Raw genomic sequence first — 20,612 nt, 5'->3', positions numbered from 1 at the left:
ACAAATTCTCTCTCTTGAAATCCAGTTCCAACTTGGTTTTCTCAATCTACTCGCATGTTAAAATCCTCCATGGGAACCATAACACTGCTCTTCTGAAATGCCTTTTCTATTTGCCATTGTAATTTGTTGTCCATATTGCAGCTGCTGTTTGGAGATCTGTGAATAACTGCCGACAGTATCCTTTTACCCTTGTAATTTCTTAACTCAACCCACAATGATTCTATATCTTCTGATCCTATGTCACCTCTTTCTAATGCTTTAATGCTATTCCTTACCAACAGAGTCACACCACCACCACTGCTTACCTACCTATTCTTTTGATACACTGTGTATCCTTGGAACATTTAGCTCTCAATATCATCCATCCCTTAGCCACTATTCCATGATGGACACAACATCATAGCTGCCAATCTGGAAAGAGAAGAGTAAAACCTTTTTTCAGATACATATAAAGAGTAATGGAGAAGCAAGGGTGGATATTGGGCTGCTGGAAAATAACAATGAAGAAGTAGTAATGCGGACCAAAGAAATGGCAGGTGACTGGATTGAATCTTCACTGTGAAGGACACCAGCGATGTGCCAGAAATTTGAGAAAGCAAGGTGACAGAAGTGAGTGTAGTTCCTATTACCAAGGAGAAAGTGCTTAGGAAGCTGAAAGTGAACAAGTAATCTGGATTGGATGGAGTTAAACAAGAAGGTTTGCAGATGCTAAGGTTGAGTGCCGTACAGAAATGTGCTGGAGAAACTCATCAGATCATGCAACATCGAGAAGGATAAAGTGCAGCCAATGTTTTTGGTCCTCAGCTGTTTGTCAAGGTACGAGCATAAAACAGGCAGGTACCTGGATGGAAAGGTAGGAGGAGGGGGAGGAGAAGAGGAAAGAAGGAGCAGGGGAGAAGCACAGGCTATCAGGCAAGAGTCATAGGTGGATACGGGTGGGTGGGTAGAGGAGAAGTGATACGGGGAGGGAAGATCTCTAAAAGGAGGGAAGGGAAGTGGGTGGGGAGCTAGAGGAGAGGAGACAGAGGGATAGGGAAGGAGAGAGACACAGGGAGGGATTTAATGGAAATTGGGGAAGTTGATGTTAATCTGTCGGTTTGGAGAGTACTTTACTGAGACAGAATATAATGTGTTGCTTCTCCAATTCACTGGTACCCTAGGTTGGCAGGGCATGAGGCCATAAATATTCAAGTCAGTATAGGAATATTGTGTGGAATTAAAATGGTTGACCACTGTGAGGTCCTTGCTATTGCATCAGACAGATTGAAAGTGCTTAAAAAAAAATAGATGGACTACTCCCCAGAGTTCTGAAAGAGGTAAATGGAGATTGTGGACTAATTTGTTATGATCATTCAAGATTCGCTTGACTTAGGAATGGTTACAGGGACTAGAAAATTGCAAATGTCAATCCATTCTTTCAAAAGTAAGAGGCAAAAGACTGGAAACTATTGGATGGTTAGCCCAACATCAGTAGTTGGCAAAGTTTGAGAGTTCATTATGAAGGAATATGTCTTGGAGTGCTTGAAAGCACATCATTAAATCAGCATGGATTTCTTCAGGGGAGTTCTTGTCTGACAAATCTGTTGCAATTCTTTGAGGAAGTATCAAGCAGAATAGACAAAGTAGTGTCAGCAGATGTTGTTTACTTGGATTTTCAGAATGCCTTTGACAAGGTTCCACTCATGAGGGTCCTAAGGAAGATAGGAGCCTATGGTCTTATGAGAAAGGTACTGGCATGGATAAATGATTGGCTGACTGGCAGAATGCTAAGAATGGGAATAAAAGGGGGCCTTGTCAGACAGGCTGCCAGTAACTAGTGATGTTGGATCCACTACTTTTCAAGTTATATGTGAATGATTTAGATGATGGAATTGCTGCTTTGTGTACAAGTTTAGGATGATATGAAGTTAGGTAAATGGGCAGGTAGTGATGAGAAATGAGGGAGACTGTGGAGGGCCTTGGACAAGTTGGGATAATTTGCAAAGGAATGGCAGATGGAATACAGTGTAGGGAAGTATATGGTCATATACTGTGATAGAAGGAATAAGGAAGTAGACTATTTTTTAAATGGGAAGAGATTTTTTGAAGCAGAGATCCAACAGGAGTTTGGAGTCCTCATGCAGGACTCCTCGTGGAAGTTGAGTCAGTAGTAAGGAATGTTTCCATTCATTTCAAAATAACTCAAATATAAAAGCAAGGATTAATGCTGAAGATTTATAAGGCATTGGTCAGACCACATTTTGCAGCATTATGAGCAATTTTGAATCCCATACCTGAGGAAGAGTATTCTTGGATTGGAGAGAGAGCTGAGGACATTTACAAGAATCATTCCAGGGATGAGAACCATTTGATAGCTCTAAGCTGTATTCCCTGGAGATTCAAAGGATAAGGTAACCTACCGAATATTGAAAGGGCTAGATGGGGTGGAGGAGAAGATGTTTTCAGTAGTGGGAGAGGTTCGGCCCAGAGGGCACTGCTTCAGACTAAAAGGACATCCCTTTGGAATAGAGAAGAGAAGCAATTTCTTCAGCCAGAGGGTGATGAATCTGTAGAATTTGTTGCCATAGATGGCTGTGGAAGCCAAGTCATTGGGTACATTTAAAGAGGAGGTTGATGAGTTTTTAATTAATTTGTCAATGTTTATGGGGGAAAAAGCAGGATAATGGGGTTGAGAGGGAAAATGCATGAACTGTGAATGACAACATTGTCTGACTGACTTAATGCAACCTAGATTGTATACCTAAAATGGATGAGAGGGGGGGTGGGGGGGTGGCTTGGGAGGAGGGAGGGGGGGGAGAAAAAGTCACTGTATATGTGTGAAAATGAAAAAATGAATATCATGGCTAACGTGTTTTATGGTGTGAAAAATAAAAAATAAAAAAAAAAACAAAAAAAAAACTGTGATTCAAATGGCAGAGCTGATTCAATGGGATGAATGGCCTAATTCTTATTCTACATCTTATGGTGCCGATTTCCTGTTTAAGTTATTTCTTGATGTCTTTACATTCATTAAAGGCCCTCTCCTACCTCAGCTTCTGAAACCTTACACATATGCTTTATTTACCTCTTTGATTACATATGATGACATCTCCTGCCATCCTAGGCTCCTGACCCTTGCCATCCTTTTGTTTCTTCCTTTCTGGAACATGTTGGCCTTGAATTCTGACAAGCTGGCCTTAAAGTGATTCAGTGTGGACGAACTGAATAACATTGTTCCCAATCTTTGCTCCTCGGTGGCTGCCTAATTCTGTTGTGATTAGCCTTTTCACAATTTAGCACTTTCCCCTGAGCTTTAGTTTTATCCTTATCCGTAATTGTCTGAACACTTACAAAGTTGTGATCGCTGTTCCCAAAATGCTCTTCCAGTAAAACTGATCACCTAGCTAGGTAATTCGATGTCTAGGATGGCCTCTTCACTGGTTGTATTTTCTAAATAGTACTCCGCAAAAAACGCTGATGGGTGCACCATCCAACCATCTAGAATAAAGGAGAACAAACTCTGTGCATCTTTCCATAATCTGCCTACATAACTGTTGCACTTATATGCTGTTGGCTACTGTGATCCCTACAAGTTCATTACAGTGAAAGCATCTTTTTTTACATTTGAGCTGCACCCATATTATCAATGAATCAGGATGTCCTCTCCAATTGTTGCTGACAATCTTCCTAATCAATAGTGAAACCCACCCCACCCTCTTCTTTTATGTCCTTCTCCAAAGCATCTTAAACAACCAAATTCTGGCAAGCGAATTTCTGCCTGTCCTGCCCCATCCTCCTCCATTCCTTCCTCAATGAAGTGTCTGTTAAGTACTGGAGCACAAGCTCGGAAGAATCTGCCCTTTGGTGCCTTTCTTCAATTGCATCAAAGAAGCCGCAATATTAAATCTTGGAAAGGACATCTTTTTTAACGGACCAGCTTCTGTAAGGCTCAATAGTGCAGCTGATCAAGAAGTGTGAAGAGGGATGGAATCATAATTGATGACGTGGATCCGAAATAATACCTTTATTTTTCATAGTGTTCCTCAAAGTATATGAGAAGCTTTACCTTCTTTATGGCCCAAAAAATAATGAAGTAAGATCATGCAAATCCTGAATTAATTGATGAAGTTTATGTACAATAAGGTTGAGTAGAATCCAGCTTTCATAATTGAGTTGAATATTTTCTGATACTCTTTGTATCACAAATGAAATAATACATGCAATTTAGTGATGCAATTTAGACTTTTTTTGAGTTAGCAAACCAGAAACTACAAGCACCCATTTTTCAGAAAGGAGCACTTTGTTTGGCCAATTCTTCCAGACGAATTGAAGATTTTTTTTCATATGTACAGAAAGAGAGGAGAGGTGTTTGATCCCCTGTCTTGCCTTGAGCATGTTGTGAAAAAAAAGATTGGTTTGTCAGATTCCAAATTAAATCTACCATGTTGAATCAGACATTTACTCCCTTGGTGAGGAAGTCATAGCAATTGCATTGCCTGTTTAACAAGCATCTTGCAGGCAACTCCATGATCAATCAAACTAACATCTCGGATATCATTGACTGTGGAAGTTATTAGATGATTTCTTGGTCTGAGGCACAGGTAATAGTTTGGAAACTTGACAAGGAAATAGTTGATAATCCAATTAATTTGTTATGAATAAAATCCAAGGTAATTTGGGTCTTTGTGTATTAATCTCTCATTACTCAATTATAAGTTCAAAGTAATGATGCAAAATAAATTAAACCAAATTTATTTCCAATTCTGTGAGATATAGATCCATTATTATTGCACTAGAGTATCTTATTATTTATCTTTTCATAAACAAATGTGTTTTAGATGCTGTTGAATTGTTGTCTCTGTTATGTCTACATACATTGTATAAACATTCAAAGATTTAGGGAATGTGCAAAACAGCCAATGTCAGAGACAAAATGATATTATCAAATATGGAACAAAAGCAGAAGTACTGGAGGTACTCAGCAGATCAGATAGCATTTGTGATGAATGAAAGAGAGTTAAGTTGATGACTTTTCATCAGAACTGGTGATATTTCTGACGAAAGATAATCAAGTTAAAACATTGATCCAGATTCTGTCTGGTGTGCTAAATATTCCCAGTATTTTCTGTTTGTATGGATTCCCAGAGTCTGCAGATTATTTTGCTTTTCACTTGTCAAAATGGAATTATTATATGGATCTGACGTGATCTAATTAAATGCTAGAAAATAGTTGAATGGTCTGCTCATAACATGATTACTTTTTCCATCTACTTCAGAGACCAGATATATCTTTATCTTGTACAAAACGATGTCAGGTTGAAATACATTTTATTACCAAGTGCTGAAGGAGTTTGAATCAGCCTTTTCTTTATGAATGACCTCTAGGAGCTCCATTGTAATTTGCTGTGAATCCAACAAGACAACCCTTTTCAGCTTTTCAGAATGGAAGGTTTATCAATGCTGATGATGTCCAACTGGGAAGAAGTTGCTCTGTTTTTTTAATCCACAAGTTGTTGATGGCTAATTATTTAAAATTTCTACAGCAAAACCCACACAGCAAATTAAATTACGGACCTTTAATTATTTGCTTTGCTACAACTTCTAAAATATTTGGTGAAAACTGTTTGAGTGATAGTTTTACTGTATTTATTATGAAAATAATTCAAAGAAACTGAAATTTGTTTGCATAACTTTATTTGTTCATTCACAGAGTACAAGTTGAATTTTATGTGAATGAAAATACATTCAAAGAGCGTCTGAAACTCTTTTTCATCAAAAACCAAAGGTCAAGTAAGTAGCTTCAACAATAACCATTTCTGCAGATTTGTTAAGAAAAAAACTGAATAAACAAATTTTTGTGTGCAAAGTGACCAAACAAAACTTCATGAGCATTTTCAGGCCTTGCTCATGTCTGAGATCTTGCTGCTTTATTCTTTGCATTGCATCCCAGTTCCTAGAAATCTACCTAAAAGACACTAAATCTCAATAGCATAGAATGGTGGTCAGAGACTTTCCATACATTTATTTGCCATTGACCTCCAAAGAACAAACTTAATCTCTTGGAGTTTCTCCATCTGAGCAGTTCCATTCTTCAAGGCAAAGCCTTGAACAACAGGGCATTTCACAATGTGTTAGATAAATGCTGTCTGAGGGCAAAGACCATGTCAGTGGTTCCTCTGTTAGCGCGAAAGCCGCACTGTGATTCTGGGAGAATATTCTCAGCGACACTAGGTATTATTCTATTTAGTAGAATCCTAGCGAAGATTTTGCCTGCAATGGAGAGCAACGTGATTCCCCTGTAGTTTGAGCAGTCTGATTTCTCGCCTTTGTTTTTGTACAGGGTGATGTTGGTGGCATCACGAAGATCCTGAGGCAGTTTACCTTGGTCCCAACAAAGCTTGAAAAACTCATGCAGTTTGGCATGCAGAGTTTTGCCGCCAGCCTTCCAGACTTCTGGGGGGATTCCATCCATACCTGCTGCTTTGCCACTTTTCAGTTGTTCGATTGCCTTATATGTCTCATCCAGGGTGGGAACCTCATCCAGCTCTAGCCTTAGGGGCTGTTGAGGGAGCTGGAGCAGGGCGGAATCTTGGACCAAAGGACTCTACATCACCTTTGTTGACCTCACCAAAGCCTTCGACACCGTGAGCAGGAAAGGGCTTTGGCAAATACTAGAGCGCATCGGATGTCCCCCAAAGTTCCTCAACATGATTATCCAACTGCACGAAAACCAACAAGGTCGGGTCAGATACAGCAATGAGCTCTCTGAACCCTTCTCCATTAACAATGGCGTGAAGCAAGGCTGTGTTCTCGCACCAACCCTCTTTTCAATCTTCTTCAGCATGATGCTGAACCAAGCCATGAAAGACCCCAACAATGAAGACGCTGTTTACATCCGGTACCGCACGGATGGCAGTCTCTTCAATCTGAGGCGCCTGCAAGCTCACACCAAGACACAAGAGAAACTTGTCCGTGAACTACTCTTTGCAGATGATGCCGCTTTAGTTGCCCATTCAGAGCCAGCTCTTCAGCGCTTGACGTCCTGCTTTGCGGAAACTGCCAAAATGTTTGGCCTGGAAGTCAGCCTGAAGAAAACTGAGGTCCTCCATCAGCCAGCTCCCCACCATGACTACCAGCCCCCCCACATCTCCATCGGGCACACAAAACTCAAAACGGTCAACCAGTTTACCTATCTCGGCTGCACCATTTCATCAGATGCAAGGATCGACAATGAGATAGACAACAGACTCGCCAAGGCAAATAGCGCCTTTGGAAGACTACACAAAAGAGTCTGGAAAAACAACCAACTGAAAAACCTCACAAAGATAAGCGTATACAGAGCCGTTGTCATACCCACACTCCTGTTCGGCTCCGAATCATGGGTCCTCTACCGGCACCACCTACGGCTCCTAGAACGCTTCCACCAGCGTTGTCTCCGCTCCATCCTCAACATCCATTGGAGCGCTCACACCCCTAACGTCGAGGTACTCGAGATGGCAGAGGTCGACAGCATCGAGTCCACGCTGCTGAAGATCCAGCTGCGCTGGATGGGTCACGTCTCCAGAATGGAGGACCATCGCCTTCCCAAGATCGTATTATATGGCGAGCTCTCCACTGGCCACCGTGACAGAGGTGCACCAAAGAAAAGGTACAAGGACTGCCTAAAGAAATCTCTTGGTGCCTGCCACATTGACCACCGCCAGTGGGCTGATAACGCCTCAAACCGTGCATCTTGGCGCCTCACAGTTTGGCGGGCAGCAGCCTCCTTTGAAGAAGACCGCAGAGCCCACCTCACTGACAAAAGGCAAAGGAGGAAAAACCCAACACCCAACCCCAACCAACCAATTTTCCCTTGCAACCGCTGCAATCGTGTCTGCCTGTCCCGCATCGGACTGGTCAGCCACAAACGAGCCTGCAGCTGACGTGGACTTTTTACCCCCTCCATAAATCTTCGTCCGCGAAGCCAAGCCAAAGAAGAAGATAAATGCAAGGGGCCAGAAGAAATTATTTCTCCAAATGAGAGCAGAAAAGAATTTGATAGAAAATGAAGTCACATTGATAGAAACCTTGAATGTTTTTGATCTTCTTATAATTTCACCAACCATAGAGCGCTCTTAAAAAGTCTAAACAATTTAAATGAAAAATTGAAATCTGAAATAAAGTGGATTGAGAAAATCTGAATTAACCAATATGGATTAATTGCGCAAATTGGGATTGGATTCGCTGGAGTTTAGAAGATTGAGATTTATAGGTCATAGAGACCTATAAAATTCTGGCAAGACTGGACAGAATGGATGCAGTTGGGATGTTTCCAATAATGGGAAAATCCAGAACCCGGGGCCATGGTTTGATGATAATAGGCAAACCATTTAGGACCGAGATGAAGAGGAATTTCTTTACCCAGAGGGTGGTGAATCTGTGGAATTCATTGCCACAGAGGGGAGTAGAGGCAGGTTCATTAAATATATTTAAGAGGGAATTAGATCTATTTCTTCAGTATAAGGGTATTAAAGGTTACGGAGAGAAGGTGGGGACGGGGTACTGAACTTTAAGATCAGCCATGATCTCGCTGAATGGCGGAACAGACTCGATGGGTCGAATGACCTACTCCTGCTCCTATCTTCTATGTTTCTATGATCCTTCACATCTGATATTACTCCATTGAAATCAATGGTGTATCTTTTGCTGTTTTACTTCATTTCTAGAGAGCAGAATGGTCAGGTTGAAACCTCCATGGTAAAATCAATGGGAAGTTGAGCTTTGGAACAGAATTTAAGAAATCACTGGCATAATATAGTTTTGAATGGAAAGCTTCAAATTAGTGAGAGCCACGTCGAAATCTCTTCGAGGGATGCCTACCTTTTGTTGCTCTACAGTAGCATGGAAAAAAGCTGCTCTTTCTGATCAAACTCAAGACCAATAACTGCTTGATTTACAAATGACTTTGTTCAGTTTTTCTTGAAGCCCATAATTTGTTATGCTGTTTTATGTTTGTATTCAAAGGCATTCTGTCCCCTGATGAAAGCTGAAATGTTAATCTGTGTTTTCATTCCATTATGTTGTGCTTTTACATTTCTTTAATTTTGGATTTTCTACATTTCCTCTTTTTATTTATTAATCTGTTAAAATACATTGAAACATTTCATTATTCAGGTAATTATAACTTCCAGGTTAAAATAAAACTGTCACTACACTACAAGGTCCACTATTGAGTCAAGAGCAATGCAAGTAAACATGAATCAGACTGCACTTTCCTCTCCACCTACAACTGTATTTGCAAAAGTCAGCAAGTCTATATAATGATCTTGTTACCAGCTGGTTGAAATTCTGTGCTGCAAAGGCTCTGCATTCCTTTTACACAAAATGTACTGAAATGAAACAGCCCTCACATAAATGTTTTTGACTCCAGGAAACTGATCATCAGTTAACCCACTTCCATCAGCACCTTAGCTCAATCTGTTGATAGCACCCCTTTCAATTCTCCACCCCATTCCCGTGCCAATGTGTCCCTCCATGGTCTCGTGCACTGCTGATTTGGGGGCCACCTGCAAATTGGAGGAACAGCACCTCGTGTTCTATCTGGGAACCTTCCAATCAGATGGCATTAACATCGATCTCTACAATTTCCATCACTCCCACTCCATCTCTCCCCTTGCCCCTATCTTTATTTATTCTTTCCACTAGCTCTCTCTCTCACACTTTCTTCTCCATCTGTATCCTTTACTCCAGCCCTGTATTCAGAGTCTGTGCTCCTCCCCCTGCCCTTTCAGCCCTTCTTCCCCCAGACCCTTTTATTCAGGCACCTGCCTGCTTGTTCCTCATACATTGAAGAAAGGCTCAGGCCCAAAATGTTGGCTATAAATCTTTATCTTCTGTGGATGCTGCAAGACCTGCTGAGTTCATACAGCAATTTTGTGTTTTTACAGCATCTGCAGACTTTCATGTTTCACCCTATCAGTTAACTTCCAGATAACACTGTATCTTTACGTCAATGATGCATGGCTTAGTTTAGGGACCTACATTAAAAAGAAAATTACTGCCAACTTCTGCCTGTTATTTTTCATAAAACTGCAATCTAAACCCTTTGCCAGTTCTTGATATGGAGGGGACTGTGCAATTATGATTTATTGATGTGGTTTAGTTGCATTCAGGCTCTTTTATTTTGAATTACTGAATATCTATGTGACTTTCTTTGACTGCCTCAGAAGTAATTTAGTAATCATTACCTTCCTTGGCTGGTTTACAGACTCTGACTTGTTTGAACACACTTTTTTTTTAACACCTTTTCACTATTGCTCAACAGTGACGTCTGCATTTGGGTGCTTCCATTCTTAGTTATCTAGATATCATTGAATTGCTGGCAAGAGCTTCTCTCTCTGTGAGCACATCATTTCCCTTGATGTCTCTGCATGGGCTGCCACCTTGAGATACTTTGTGTACGGAAATGGCACTGAACAGTTTTAAATTTATTTCAGTTAAACTGTAAGTTGTCATTTTGGTAAACAAGGTTTATAAAAGTATTGATGCACTTTTATTCATTTTAATTTTAATTTTTCTCCATGTTATATTTCATTCAAAGAGCAAGTTGACAGGTCAACTACAGGTTTATAAAGAATTCTATTCAAATTGGGCTCTTGAGAGGAGGATGCAACAAGAGGATGCTTACCTATCTCTTTGGCAGAGTGCTGAGGGGTGTGGTTATAATCTTCCATTGGATCTTCTCCCAAACCCGACAAATGTATCTTTTCATTGATTGTTCATAATATCCAGATATGAAATTTTTAACTGACAGCTGTTTTAAAAAAAAATGCACATGACAATGTAGGCATTGCCTTGAAGAAAACTATCCGCTAACCCTAACCCAAAACAGACTTATCAATAGCTTTGCTGTTCATTTCAGATTTTCCCTATGTACAATCTAATTGTGAATTAAATTCAAATGGCTTCCATACTGACAACACATATTCATTTGATGTTTTACCACTGGGGAAGTAAATGTAAAGTATTTTTCTTTGGACAAAAAGTATTATACTCACTTTTTTTCTTGATCCAAATTGCATGTTACTGGAAACAACATTGAAAGTGTATTTTCAGATGACACATTTATTAAAAAGATTAGCGATGTACATTTTGTGGCATCTGCATTCTGTTACCTAATGCAATATAATGTAGTGGATATATAAGAACATTATGACTAACTATCATTTCAGTTGTGCTATAAATTTAAGCTACTAACTACGTATTAATCTTTCCTATATCAATGTGCTCAGAATATTCAATCATGAGATTAATTTTTGTCTATAAATTTGAATGAACTGCTTTCATTATTAAATGTAAAATTTTAATTTGATTATTTTAGGTCTGAGAATACGCCTGTTCAACTTTTCTCTCAAGCTACTGAGTTGTCTTTTGTACATTATTCGTGTGTTACTCGATGATCCGAGAGAAAGAAATGGATGGTATGTACAAAATCAAAGCTTTATTCTAACTCAAACAGTCATCTCATTGCAACACTTTTTACAAACTAACCAAATAAAGCATTGTAATATGCTGCCCAAGAAAAACAAGATTCATCTTGTGCTTATTCATGGATGTTGCTTAAAAGAAACAGATTGATAAGTCGTGACCTATTGATCACTTAGTTTCTGAATTATTTGTTGAAACACTTAAGCAACATAGCTAGTGTTTAGGGGCAATTATACTAGATCAGGCTTCAGAGATGGAACTTTGTGCCATGCTGGAAATGCAAGGGAATTAGAACATGTCATGCAGCTGTTGGACATTTTCGCTTTGTGTACTTCTGTAGAAATTCTTAACTTGCTTTTACCTTTAAAAAAATTGCAGTGAGAACCCCTGTATGCCTCTGCCAATTTCACCTTAAACTTGTGTCTTCATAGAATACTACAGCACAGTATAAGCCCTTCAGCCATCAATGCTGACCTGACCCATATATTCCTTAAAAAATGTACTAAACTCTCCCTATGCCATAACTTTCTATTTTTCTTCTTTCTATGTGCCAGGCTAAGAGTCTATTAAAAGCCCCTAATGTTTCATCCTCCATTGCCATCTGTGGCGAGGCATCCAAGCATCTACAAATCTCTGCATAAAAAAAAACTTACCACTGATGTCTCTTCTAAACTTCCCTCACCTCACTTTCTACATATGTCCTCTGATGTTTGGTATTCCTGTCCTGGGAAACAGGTGCTAGATTCCACCCTATTAATACCTCTCATAGTCTTGTCTTCTTCTTTGGCTTGGCTTCACGGACGAAGATTTATGGAGGGGTATGTCTACGTCTGCTGCAGGCTCGTTGGTGACCGACAAGTCCGATGCGGGACAGTCAGGCAGGGTTGCAGAGGTTGCAAGGGAAAATCGGTTGGTTGGGGTTGGGTGTTGGGTTTTTCCTCCTTTGTCTTTTGTCAATGAGGTGGGCACTGCGGTCTTCTTCAAAGGAGGTTGCAGCCCGCCGAACTGTGAGGCGCCATAGTCTTGTAGGCCTCTATTAAATCTTCTCTCATCCTTCTATGCTCCAAAGAGAAAAGTTCCAGCTCTGCTAACCTTACCTCATTAGACATATTTTCCAATCCAGGTAACATCTTGATAAATCTCCTTTGCATTCTCAACATCCCTCAGAACTGAACATAATACTCTAAGTGTGGTCTCACCGGAGATTTGTAGAATTGCAACATGACCTCTTGAACTCAATGTCCCTATTAACGATGCCCAGCATCCCATAGGTCTTCTTATCCAATCATCCTGTGCGGCAACCTTGAGGGATGCATGGATATAGACCCCAGGTCCCTCTATTCATCCACACTCTCATGTAACTGACCATTAACCCTGTACTCAGCCTTCTGGTTCATCCTTTCAAAATGCATCACCTCACATTTATCCAAATTGAACTCCATCTGCCACTTCTCCACCAAACTCTGCATGCTATCTATATCCTCTTGTAACCTTCAATAACCATCCACAACTCCTATCATCTACAAGCTTACAGACCCATCTTTCTACCTCTTCATCCAGGTCATTTATAAAAATCACAAAGAGCAGGGGTCCCAGAACAGATCCATGTGGTACTCCACTAGTCAGTGAACTCCAAGCAGAATACTTTCCTTCCACTACTAGTCTCTGCCTTCTACCTGCAAACCGATTTTTTCATCTACACAGCTAAAGTTCCATGACTTTCTGAATGGGGGACCTTGTCAAATGCCTTGCTAAAATCCATATAGACTACATTATTGCCCTACCCTCATCATTTGTTTTGTTACCTCCTCAAAAAACTCAGTTAGGCTCATGAGGTATGACCTTCCCTTCACAAAGCCATGCTGACTGACCTTGAGTAGACTGTACTTCTCCAAATGCTCAGAGATCCAATCCTTAAGTATCCTCTCTATTAGTTCACACACTGCTGCATAAGACTCACTGGGTTATAATTCCCAGGATTCTCCATATTACCAGTTTTAAACATTTGCCATTCTCCAACATCTGGCATCTTCTGTGTGGCTAAAGACGACTAAAAGATCATAGCTACTGCTCCAGCTATCTCTTCCTTCATTTCCCACAGCAACCTGGGGTTTATTGCGTCTGCCCCTGAGGACTTATCAGTCTAGATGTTTTTTAAGAAGATGTATAACTGTCTATGCTGGAAAAACTCTGTGTTCCTCATGATTTTATATTCATAAATATCCCAAGAAGCAACTAAATAGAATGATGTTCACTCAGTACATTGCACCTGTGGGCTTTGTATTGTGTTTGGACGATCATTTTAAAAAAAATAATTAGACTATTTGTATTGCTATTGTTGCATTTAGTATGATAGAGAGTACCAATTAATATCAAAGTTTGTTACATTTTTAAGTTACTGATTTTAGAATACTGTTCTTCCTCTGCAATTTGAAAACGTATTGTTTGAATTTTCTTCTTGAACTAATCTACCACCAATATCAAATAGCAAGTTTTAATTACTTCAATCAAATTTCATACAAATTAATCAATGTTATTATTTCAAAATTAGTGTAGATGTCACTTTCAATTTTCTGTTATTTCCCAATTTCAACACATCACCTTCAATATTCCAAATGATCTTAATATTCTAATAAATCAAACTTTGTAATGACAGCTGTGTAGCTTCAATTCATTGATATAAACATATCATATTTTGCATAACTTTGTATCAAAATTTTTATAACGATGCATTTACAAAACATTCTATTACATTTAAAGACATAAAAATATCAGACAATAAGAAATGATTAACATGAAATAAGATAAAATAAGATGATTAAAACAAATTCAAAGAAAAGTATTTTGATCTCACGTAGTTTCCATGGTTCTCCGACGAATGAGAAACAAAATTCTCTGTCTGCTCGGATATTACAATATATGATGTCATAGAACTATGGTAGCACTACAAAACAATTTATCTTTAAAGGGATAGTTACAAAATTAAAATGTCAAAAAACACAAAGTTTTATCCTTTACAATTACTGACTTGGCTTTTCTCAAACTTGGCAATGACAATTGGTCAAACATAAAATGATGACTTAAAAGGATGGAATTCCTTTAAAAGAATGTTATTGTTTAAAGGGTAATACTAAAGTCATAGAACATAGAAACAAAGAGCCCAGGAACAGGTCCTTCTGCCCACAATGTCCCTGATAGCCATCAAGTATCCACCTATATTGATTCCTTTTTATCAATGCTTGGTCTGTGGCTTTCTTTTCCAAGGCAATTTGAAATACTCAACAAGATACACTTTAAATATTGTGACAGTATCTGTCTCCACCATCTTCTAAGACAGCCAGAGTAACCACTCTCTGGGTGAAAAATAATTTCCTCAGATTTCCCTCTAATCCTTATGCTTCTCTCCTTGCTTGCTGGTTTTAAACATCCAGATTATGGAGAAATATTTCTCACTATCCACCTCATCTATCTCCTCATAATTTTAGACACCACTATCAGAAACTCCATTTATCCAATTTCTCTTCTTAACTGAAATGGTCTATCCCATGCAATTTCCTGATAAATCTCCCTGGTGCATTTAAGTCCTTCTTGATGCATGGTGAGCAGAAATGCAGGCAGGACTTCAGGTGTGGCTGAACCAAGGTTTTGTAAAGTTGTTCTGTGACTTCTGTGGACTTATCTTCTATTTCCTAGCTCATGAAAATAAGTATCATGCACACCTACTTCAAATGTCCTGTTTAAAACATAAATCAGGGCCCATGATATAAATCAAATCTGCAGTGCTTTCCAGCTACTGAGATTGTACTGTCAGCCACATCATTAGATGGAAAGGGATGGTGGCTATTACCATTCCCTGTATAATTTCTGTTGGCTAGGAAAGTTTAAGATTTCCTCCATTTATGTTGGAATGATACAAATGAAGGAATAAAAAGTTATGCAGTTTCTCTTGGGATCATCTTAAATCTAGAAACTTGTTGAAGCGAGGCAAGAAAATGTTTTGTACCAAGGTCAAAGAAACCATGAAAAGATGCAATAATTTCCTCATCATCAGCTATAGTTAGACTTGACGTCACGAGAAGCAGCTGCAACAGAAAACTAGATGACACGCTTGGTTAGAGAAAAAAAAATCAGATATTGCATTCACAAGGACAAATGTGCACCACCTTTTATCCCAAGGGGAAATCCCATCCATACCGGCTTTGCATGGAGCAAATGTAATCCTTCTGTAGAAATTGATCTCATTGTGAGGATCTGGACCAAATGAAAAAAATCTCTGTAAGAATAGATGCTTAGGCATTTAGCAGATGGTGACACACACCTGAATAAATATTACAAGATACAATATAACATCATTAAACCTATAACATATAAAACATTATTTTTTTTATGAATAATGATGTATAAAAAAATTAAATCCACCAGTTTGATCTGAAATTTTTACTTTTTTGTGTTTTATTTTGTAAAGTTGGGGCTGCTCCAGTCAAAACCAGAGTCTCACCAGGACTGACCGGTAAGACTTGGAATTGTTTAAAAGTGAAGAATATCTGCCTTGAACAGACTGCAAATGAAAATTTTGTCTTGTTTATATTTTATATGTAAAAGTGGACAGAAATTATGATGAATGAATGGTATTTTCATAATGTGGGTCACTTTCCTCAGACCATGAATCAAAGGGGCACTCAGCAGAAGTGTCAGGAAAAAGGGGGAAATAGAATTACAAATCCTCAGATCTGTAAAATTACTCTAGAATTTTGAGGATTCCCAAAAAGATGGATCTTTGGAATTGAATGCCTTGCACAATTAGAATTATCCTGTCATTCAGCAAAGAAATTGTCCTTTTTAGCCAACCATGTCCATGCCATTATCCATCTGCATATACTCCTGTTAAATATTCTTATTTACTAGTACTGGGTCATTATCTGTCAATGACTTAATACTTCATTCATTCACCTAAATGATACTTAAATGTTGTGAGAGTATTGACTTCCACCATTCCCTTAGGCAGTGCATTTCAGATTTCAGCTGGCCTCTTCTGAAAATGTTCTTTTCAGATCAATCCCAATTTCTCATTCCTTACTCTTGACTTCTGCTCTCGAGTATTTGGCACCTCTGCTTTAAGAAAAGTTTCAAACACTCTACCTTCTCTGTGGCTTTCGTAGTTTTGCTCATCTCCGCACCCTTCTCCACTCCAAGGAAAACAAACCCAGCCTATCCAGTTTCCCTTCATATCTGAAACACTCCATCTCTGTTAATGTTCTGATGGGTCTCTTTTCCAATCTCCCCAGCTCATTGACATATTACAGTGACAGCCAGAACTACACAAAATACTCTGGCTGTGCCTTATCTACCATTCCCTAAAGCTATTTGGTCTTGTATTCTGTGTTCTGGCTAATGTGGTAAATGTCCTATATGTTTTCTTCTCAGAAATCTTTGGTCATGTACAGCAAGATTCTTCTGCTTCCAATATTCCCCAGGCTCAAAAGAAAATCTGCAGATACTGAGGTCCAGTGAAATACACAAAAGTGCTGGGAAAAAATCAGTGCATCCTTTTACTTCCCATGGATGTTGCATGACCATGGGACATGGTCCCAGCATTTGGTCCCAGTTGGTCCCAGTTGCTCCAGCATTTCATGTACTTCCAAGGCTCTGTTCATATTGCTGCTTTTGCTCTGCCCATCTCACCAACTGATCAGTATCATCCTATTGCCTGAGAATATCCTCCTCACTATTGTCCTGATGCAGGGGCTCAACTTGAAATGTTGATTTCCCTCACATGTTCTCATATGGTACCAGGCCTGTTAAGTTCCTCCAAAAGTTTTTTTTTTTTTTTGGCTCCAGATAATAGCATCTTCACTCTCTTCTGGTCTCCACCAAAGCTCACTTCATCCTCAAATATATAATAATACTTCCAGTCTTCATGTCCAAATCATTAATGTAAGAAACAAACTGCAAGGTTTTCAGGGGTAAAATACAAAAATCTGCAAACACTGTGGTTGAAGTAAAAGCATGATGTTGGAGGATGTTGCTCAGCAGGTCAAACAGTGTATTTTATGTGGCAAAGATAAAGATACATAACCAACGATTCAGGCTTGAGCCCAAACAAAATGGTTGAGGGGGAGGGGCATTAGGAGGAGCATAGTCCCAAAGGCAGGATGGCAAGCAGGGAGAGGAAGGATGGTTCTGTGAATAGAGAGGGAAGGTGGTGAAAAGATGGGAAGAAAGAAGACAAATAAAAAGGGAATGGAAGGAGAGCGGCTAGCAGAAACCAGGGAAGTTGCTGTTAATGTCATCCAGTTGGAGAGTGTCAAGATGGAAAATTAAGTGTTGCTCCTCCAATTGATGGGAGGGTTTTCAGTTCTGTTTCATGTGATATGCCACTAGTTATTACTGCTTTATGATGGGTTTCCAATCACAAAACACAAATCTCCACCATCACACTCTGTCTCCTACTGACAACCTCATTTTTGGATCCAGTTTGCCAACTGCCACCATGGTGATCCTGATGCTCTCACTCTTTTCCTTCTGCATCCAAGATCCATCACCCATATACTGACCCTTAACGCACCCGTACATGTTCGCTATTAGTCCTGCACGTCGCTTCACTTGCATTATATATATGTTACAACCTAAAGATTAATAATAACATAAGTCTGTAACATGGGACACAGGAGAAAACATGAAAATTCCCTCCTTCTGTCTACCTGGGCTTGAGTCTCCAATGCTTGGAAGCGCTATGGGCCAAAATTGAGGTAATTCTCTCCTTGAGGGCTTTCTTTTCTTTTGCATGTGGAAAACACCATTCCTTTACAAGGTGCCAATTGACAGTATCAAGTAATTAAAGGGGAAAAAAATTGCAGATGTTGGAAATCTGAAATAAAATAGAAATGCTGAAAACAATCTACAGGTATGAAAGCCACTGTGGAGGGGAAAAAAGGAGTCTGACATTAAATATTAAATCTGTTTCTTTTATCACAGAAGCATGCAGATCTGCTATTTGTTTTCAGAATTTTGTGCTTTTGTCATCATAGGTGCCTGAGTTCCAGGATTTCCTTCCCACCTCCCTTACCCATACAATTGCACAGTGAATAGATTACATGGGACCACCAGGCAAATACCTGAATCATTATATCACAGGATATATTGACCATCACCATGCCTTGGTGGATTCATAAATTCTGCCCTTTGGAATCTGCTCCACAAATTAACACTGAGAGCAAAATTATACTTTTATTTCTAATATTACAGAATCTTTAGGACTTTTACTCATGTATTATATATCACTTCTCATAAGTACCTTACATATTATGTGCCTAAAGTAAGCCACTGTGTGCATTACAGCAATCATACGTAGGAATACAAAATAACCAAGAATAATATTTTGATTTACCATCAGGTCTCCGATAATATGGGTGGAAAGAAGTCTTCCCTTATGGGGTTTACAGGTAAGGAATGGCCACCAGGCTTAATAATGTCATAAGAAAACAATCACAAGAAATAAAGAAAATTAAAAATTCTGCATGACTTGCTGTGTTTCTCCAGCAATTTTGTCTACTCAATGAACTCAGATTATTTTTTTTGCTGGTATACTGATGCTAGGTTTGGATTGCAAACCCGAGTGACAGAATAAATTTGCTCATTCCACTTGTTGACAATCTTGCTTCGCTAGTGCAGGGAACTTAATGCATGAATGGGTAAGTGATCATTGGAGTGTAAAAAATATATATAAAGTCATATCATTCCAAAATGCAACTTGCTTTTTGCCATTATAACAAATATTAAACTGACTGGAATCATCAGTTTTCACTGACATAATGTATTATTGGGTTGATATTCAAGAGATGTGTGCAGCAAATTAGCTTCTATCCATTAGGTTGCTCTTAGTTTTGATTACTTGGCAGATAAGGTCAGATTTCACAGAGTTTTTGAAAGCTTGCAGACAAATCTAATGTGTCTCTCCATTCTTTATTTCTCTGACGAGTATGGTTACACAAACTGATTATTTAATTCCGTCTGGAATTTGAAAATAACTTATGCTGTCTGCAAAACAGGAAATGTTGTTATCCTTCACTTGACTGTTTATTTTTGGCTTAGGGTAGTAACTGCTGAGTCCCTTTTCTGGGTAAAATTGAAGATAAAATATTCCTTATTCTGCAAGATATGCCATCATCAATAGTAATAGAGTTCCTACAAGATACATTGTGAACACACTGAACAAATACATATGGTAAATATACAACTTGGTCAGTTGATAACAACTATATTTTCTGCTTCAAAGAAGAAACATTTTAAAAATCTCAACTCAAATTCAAGTATATCGATCTGTCTTCATGGTGGCATTAATAATATAATATCACTGTTACGATGTGATTCTAATGTCTTGTGGTGTAAAAAAAACCAAATCCTTTAATTTATATGGTGCCAATAGTGACATATGTTTATATCCCATATTGCCCCTTAGTTATTTTAATGGAGTCACCCATTTATGGATTCTATTATGTGACTATCTGAGAGTTGCTGCAGCAGTGTTTGGGGACAGACGTTTCTACGCACAGTTTTTTTTGGTTGAAAGACAGCTGCTGTACTTTCTGTCCTGGTGTACCTGCATTGATTATTTTAAATTCTGTTTATTTCTGTGGTTTAGACAATGTATAAAAACCAATGCAGAAGTGACGTCAGAAGTACTAGCTTATAAAATAATAAATGTTAGGTATCATGTCACTTCCATCGGAGGGAGGGGGAAGTGACACCAATGACACTAGTGGTCCTTGTATTCCAATCCATTGTGCATACGCCAGCCATCACTAGTGTAGGCGCGCAAGAAGAAGTATGGCCACGCTGGCCTTTGGACCATGGGATGCCATATTTAACATGATAGGTTCCCCCTTTCTCTCCTCTTCTCATTCCCCCCACCACCCCGTGCTGAGAGAGTTTTCTCACACTTACCCTGCTTGTCCTCCATTTTGGAAATTTGGAAATGGGCACTATAGTCTGACTGCTGTTGGCTCCACACAGGCTTTAAATGATCTGTTAAAGGAGCCAAAGTTAATTTATTTTAAAATCTCGTGACCGCAGGGTCTGGGCCCAAGAAGGCAGTGCCCGTGTTCAGCAGAGGCCAAGAGGGATTGGAGACTCTGGGACAGCAGAAAACTTACACAGTACACCAGAAC

At 39.1% G+C, this 20,612-nt stretch overlaps 1 protein-coding gene and 1 long non-coding RNA gene across 4 annotated transcripts in view; one reads left to right on the top strand and one right to left on the bottom strand.

The window, feature by feature from the left end:
• The window catches only part of kcnt2a (potassium channel, subfamily T, member 2a), a 1,068,826-nt gene that overhangs the window by 333,441 nt on the left and 714,773 nt on the right, over window positions 1-20,612 (top strand). For all 3 annotated transcript variants that reach the window (XM_069937843.1, XM_069937844.1, XM_069937847.1), the window contains exons 2-5: window positions 5,690-5,769; window positions 11,339-11,438; window positions 15,911-15,955; window positions 18,839-18,887. In XM_069937843.1, the coding sequence (XP_069793944.1) occupies window positions 5,690-5,769; window positions 11,339-11,438; window positions 15,911-15,955; window positions 18,839-18,887 (274 nt within the window). The remainder of the gene's footprint in view (window positions 1-5,689; window positions 5,770-11,338; window positions 11,439-15,910; window positions 15,956-18,838; window positions 18,888-20,612) is intronic.
• LOC138763539 (uncharacterized) overlaps window positions 1-20,612 on the bottom strand; it is a 289,909-nt gene that overhangs the window by 162,248 nt on the left and 107,049 nt on the right. The window contains exons 3-4 of the long non-coding RNA XR_011357637.1: window positions 15,609-15,696; window positions 10,646-10,771 (exon numbers count right to left, since the gene is read on the bottom strand). This is a non-coding gene — a long non-coding RNA (uncharacterized lncRNA). The remainder of the gene's footprint in view (window positions 1-10,645; window positions 10,772-15,608; window positions 15,697-20,612) is intronic.

The sequence above is a fragment of the Narcine bancroftii genome, chromosome 5, assembly GCF_036971445.1.
Source record: "Narcine bancroftii isolate sNarBan1 chromosome 5, sNarBan1.hap1, whole genome shotgun sequence".
Lineage (NCBI taxonomy): Eukaryota > Metazoa > Chordata > Chondrichthyes > Torpediniformes > Narcinidae > Narcine > Narcine bancroftii.
The sequence above is the reverse complement of the archived record's forward strand: the minus strand, read 5'-3'. Positions and strand labels throughout refer to the sequence as shown.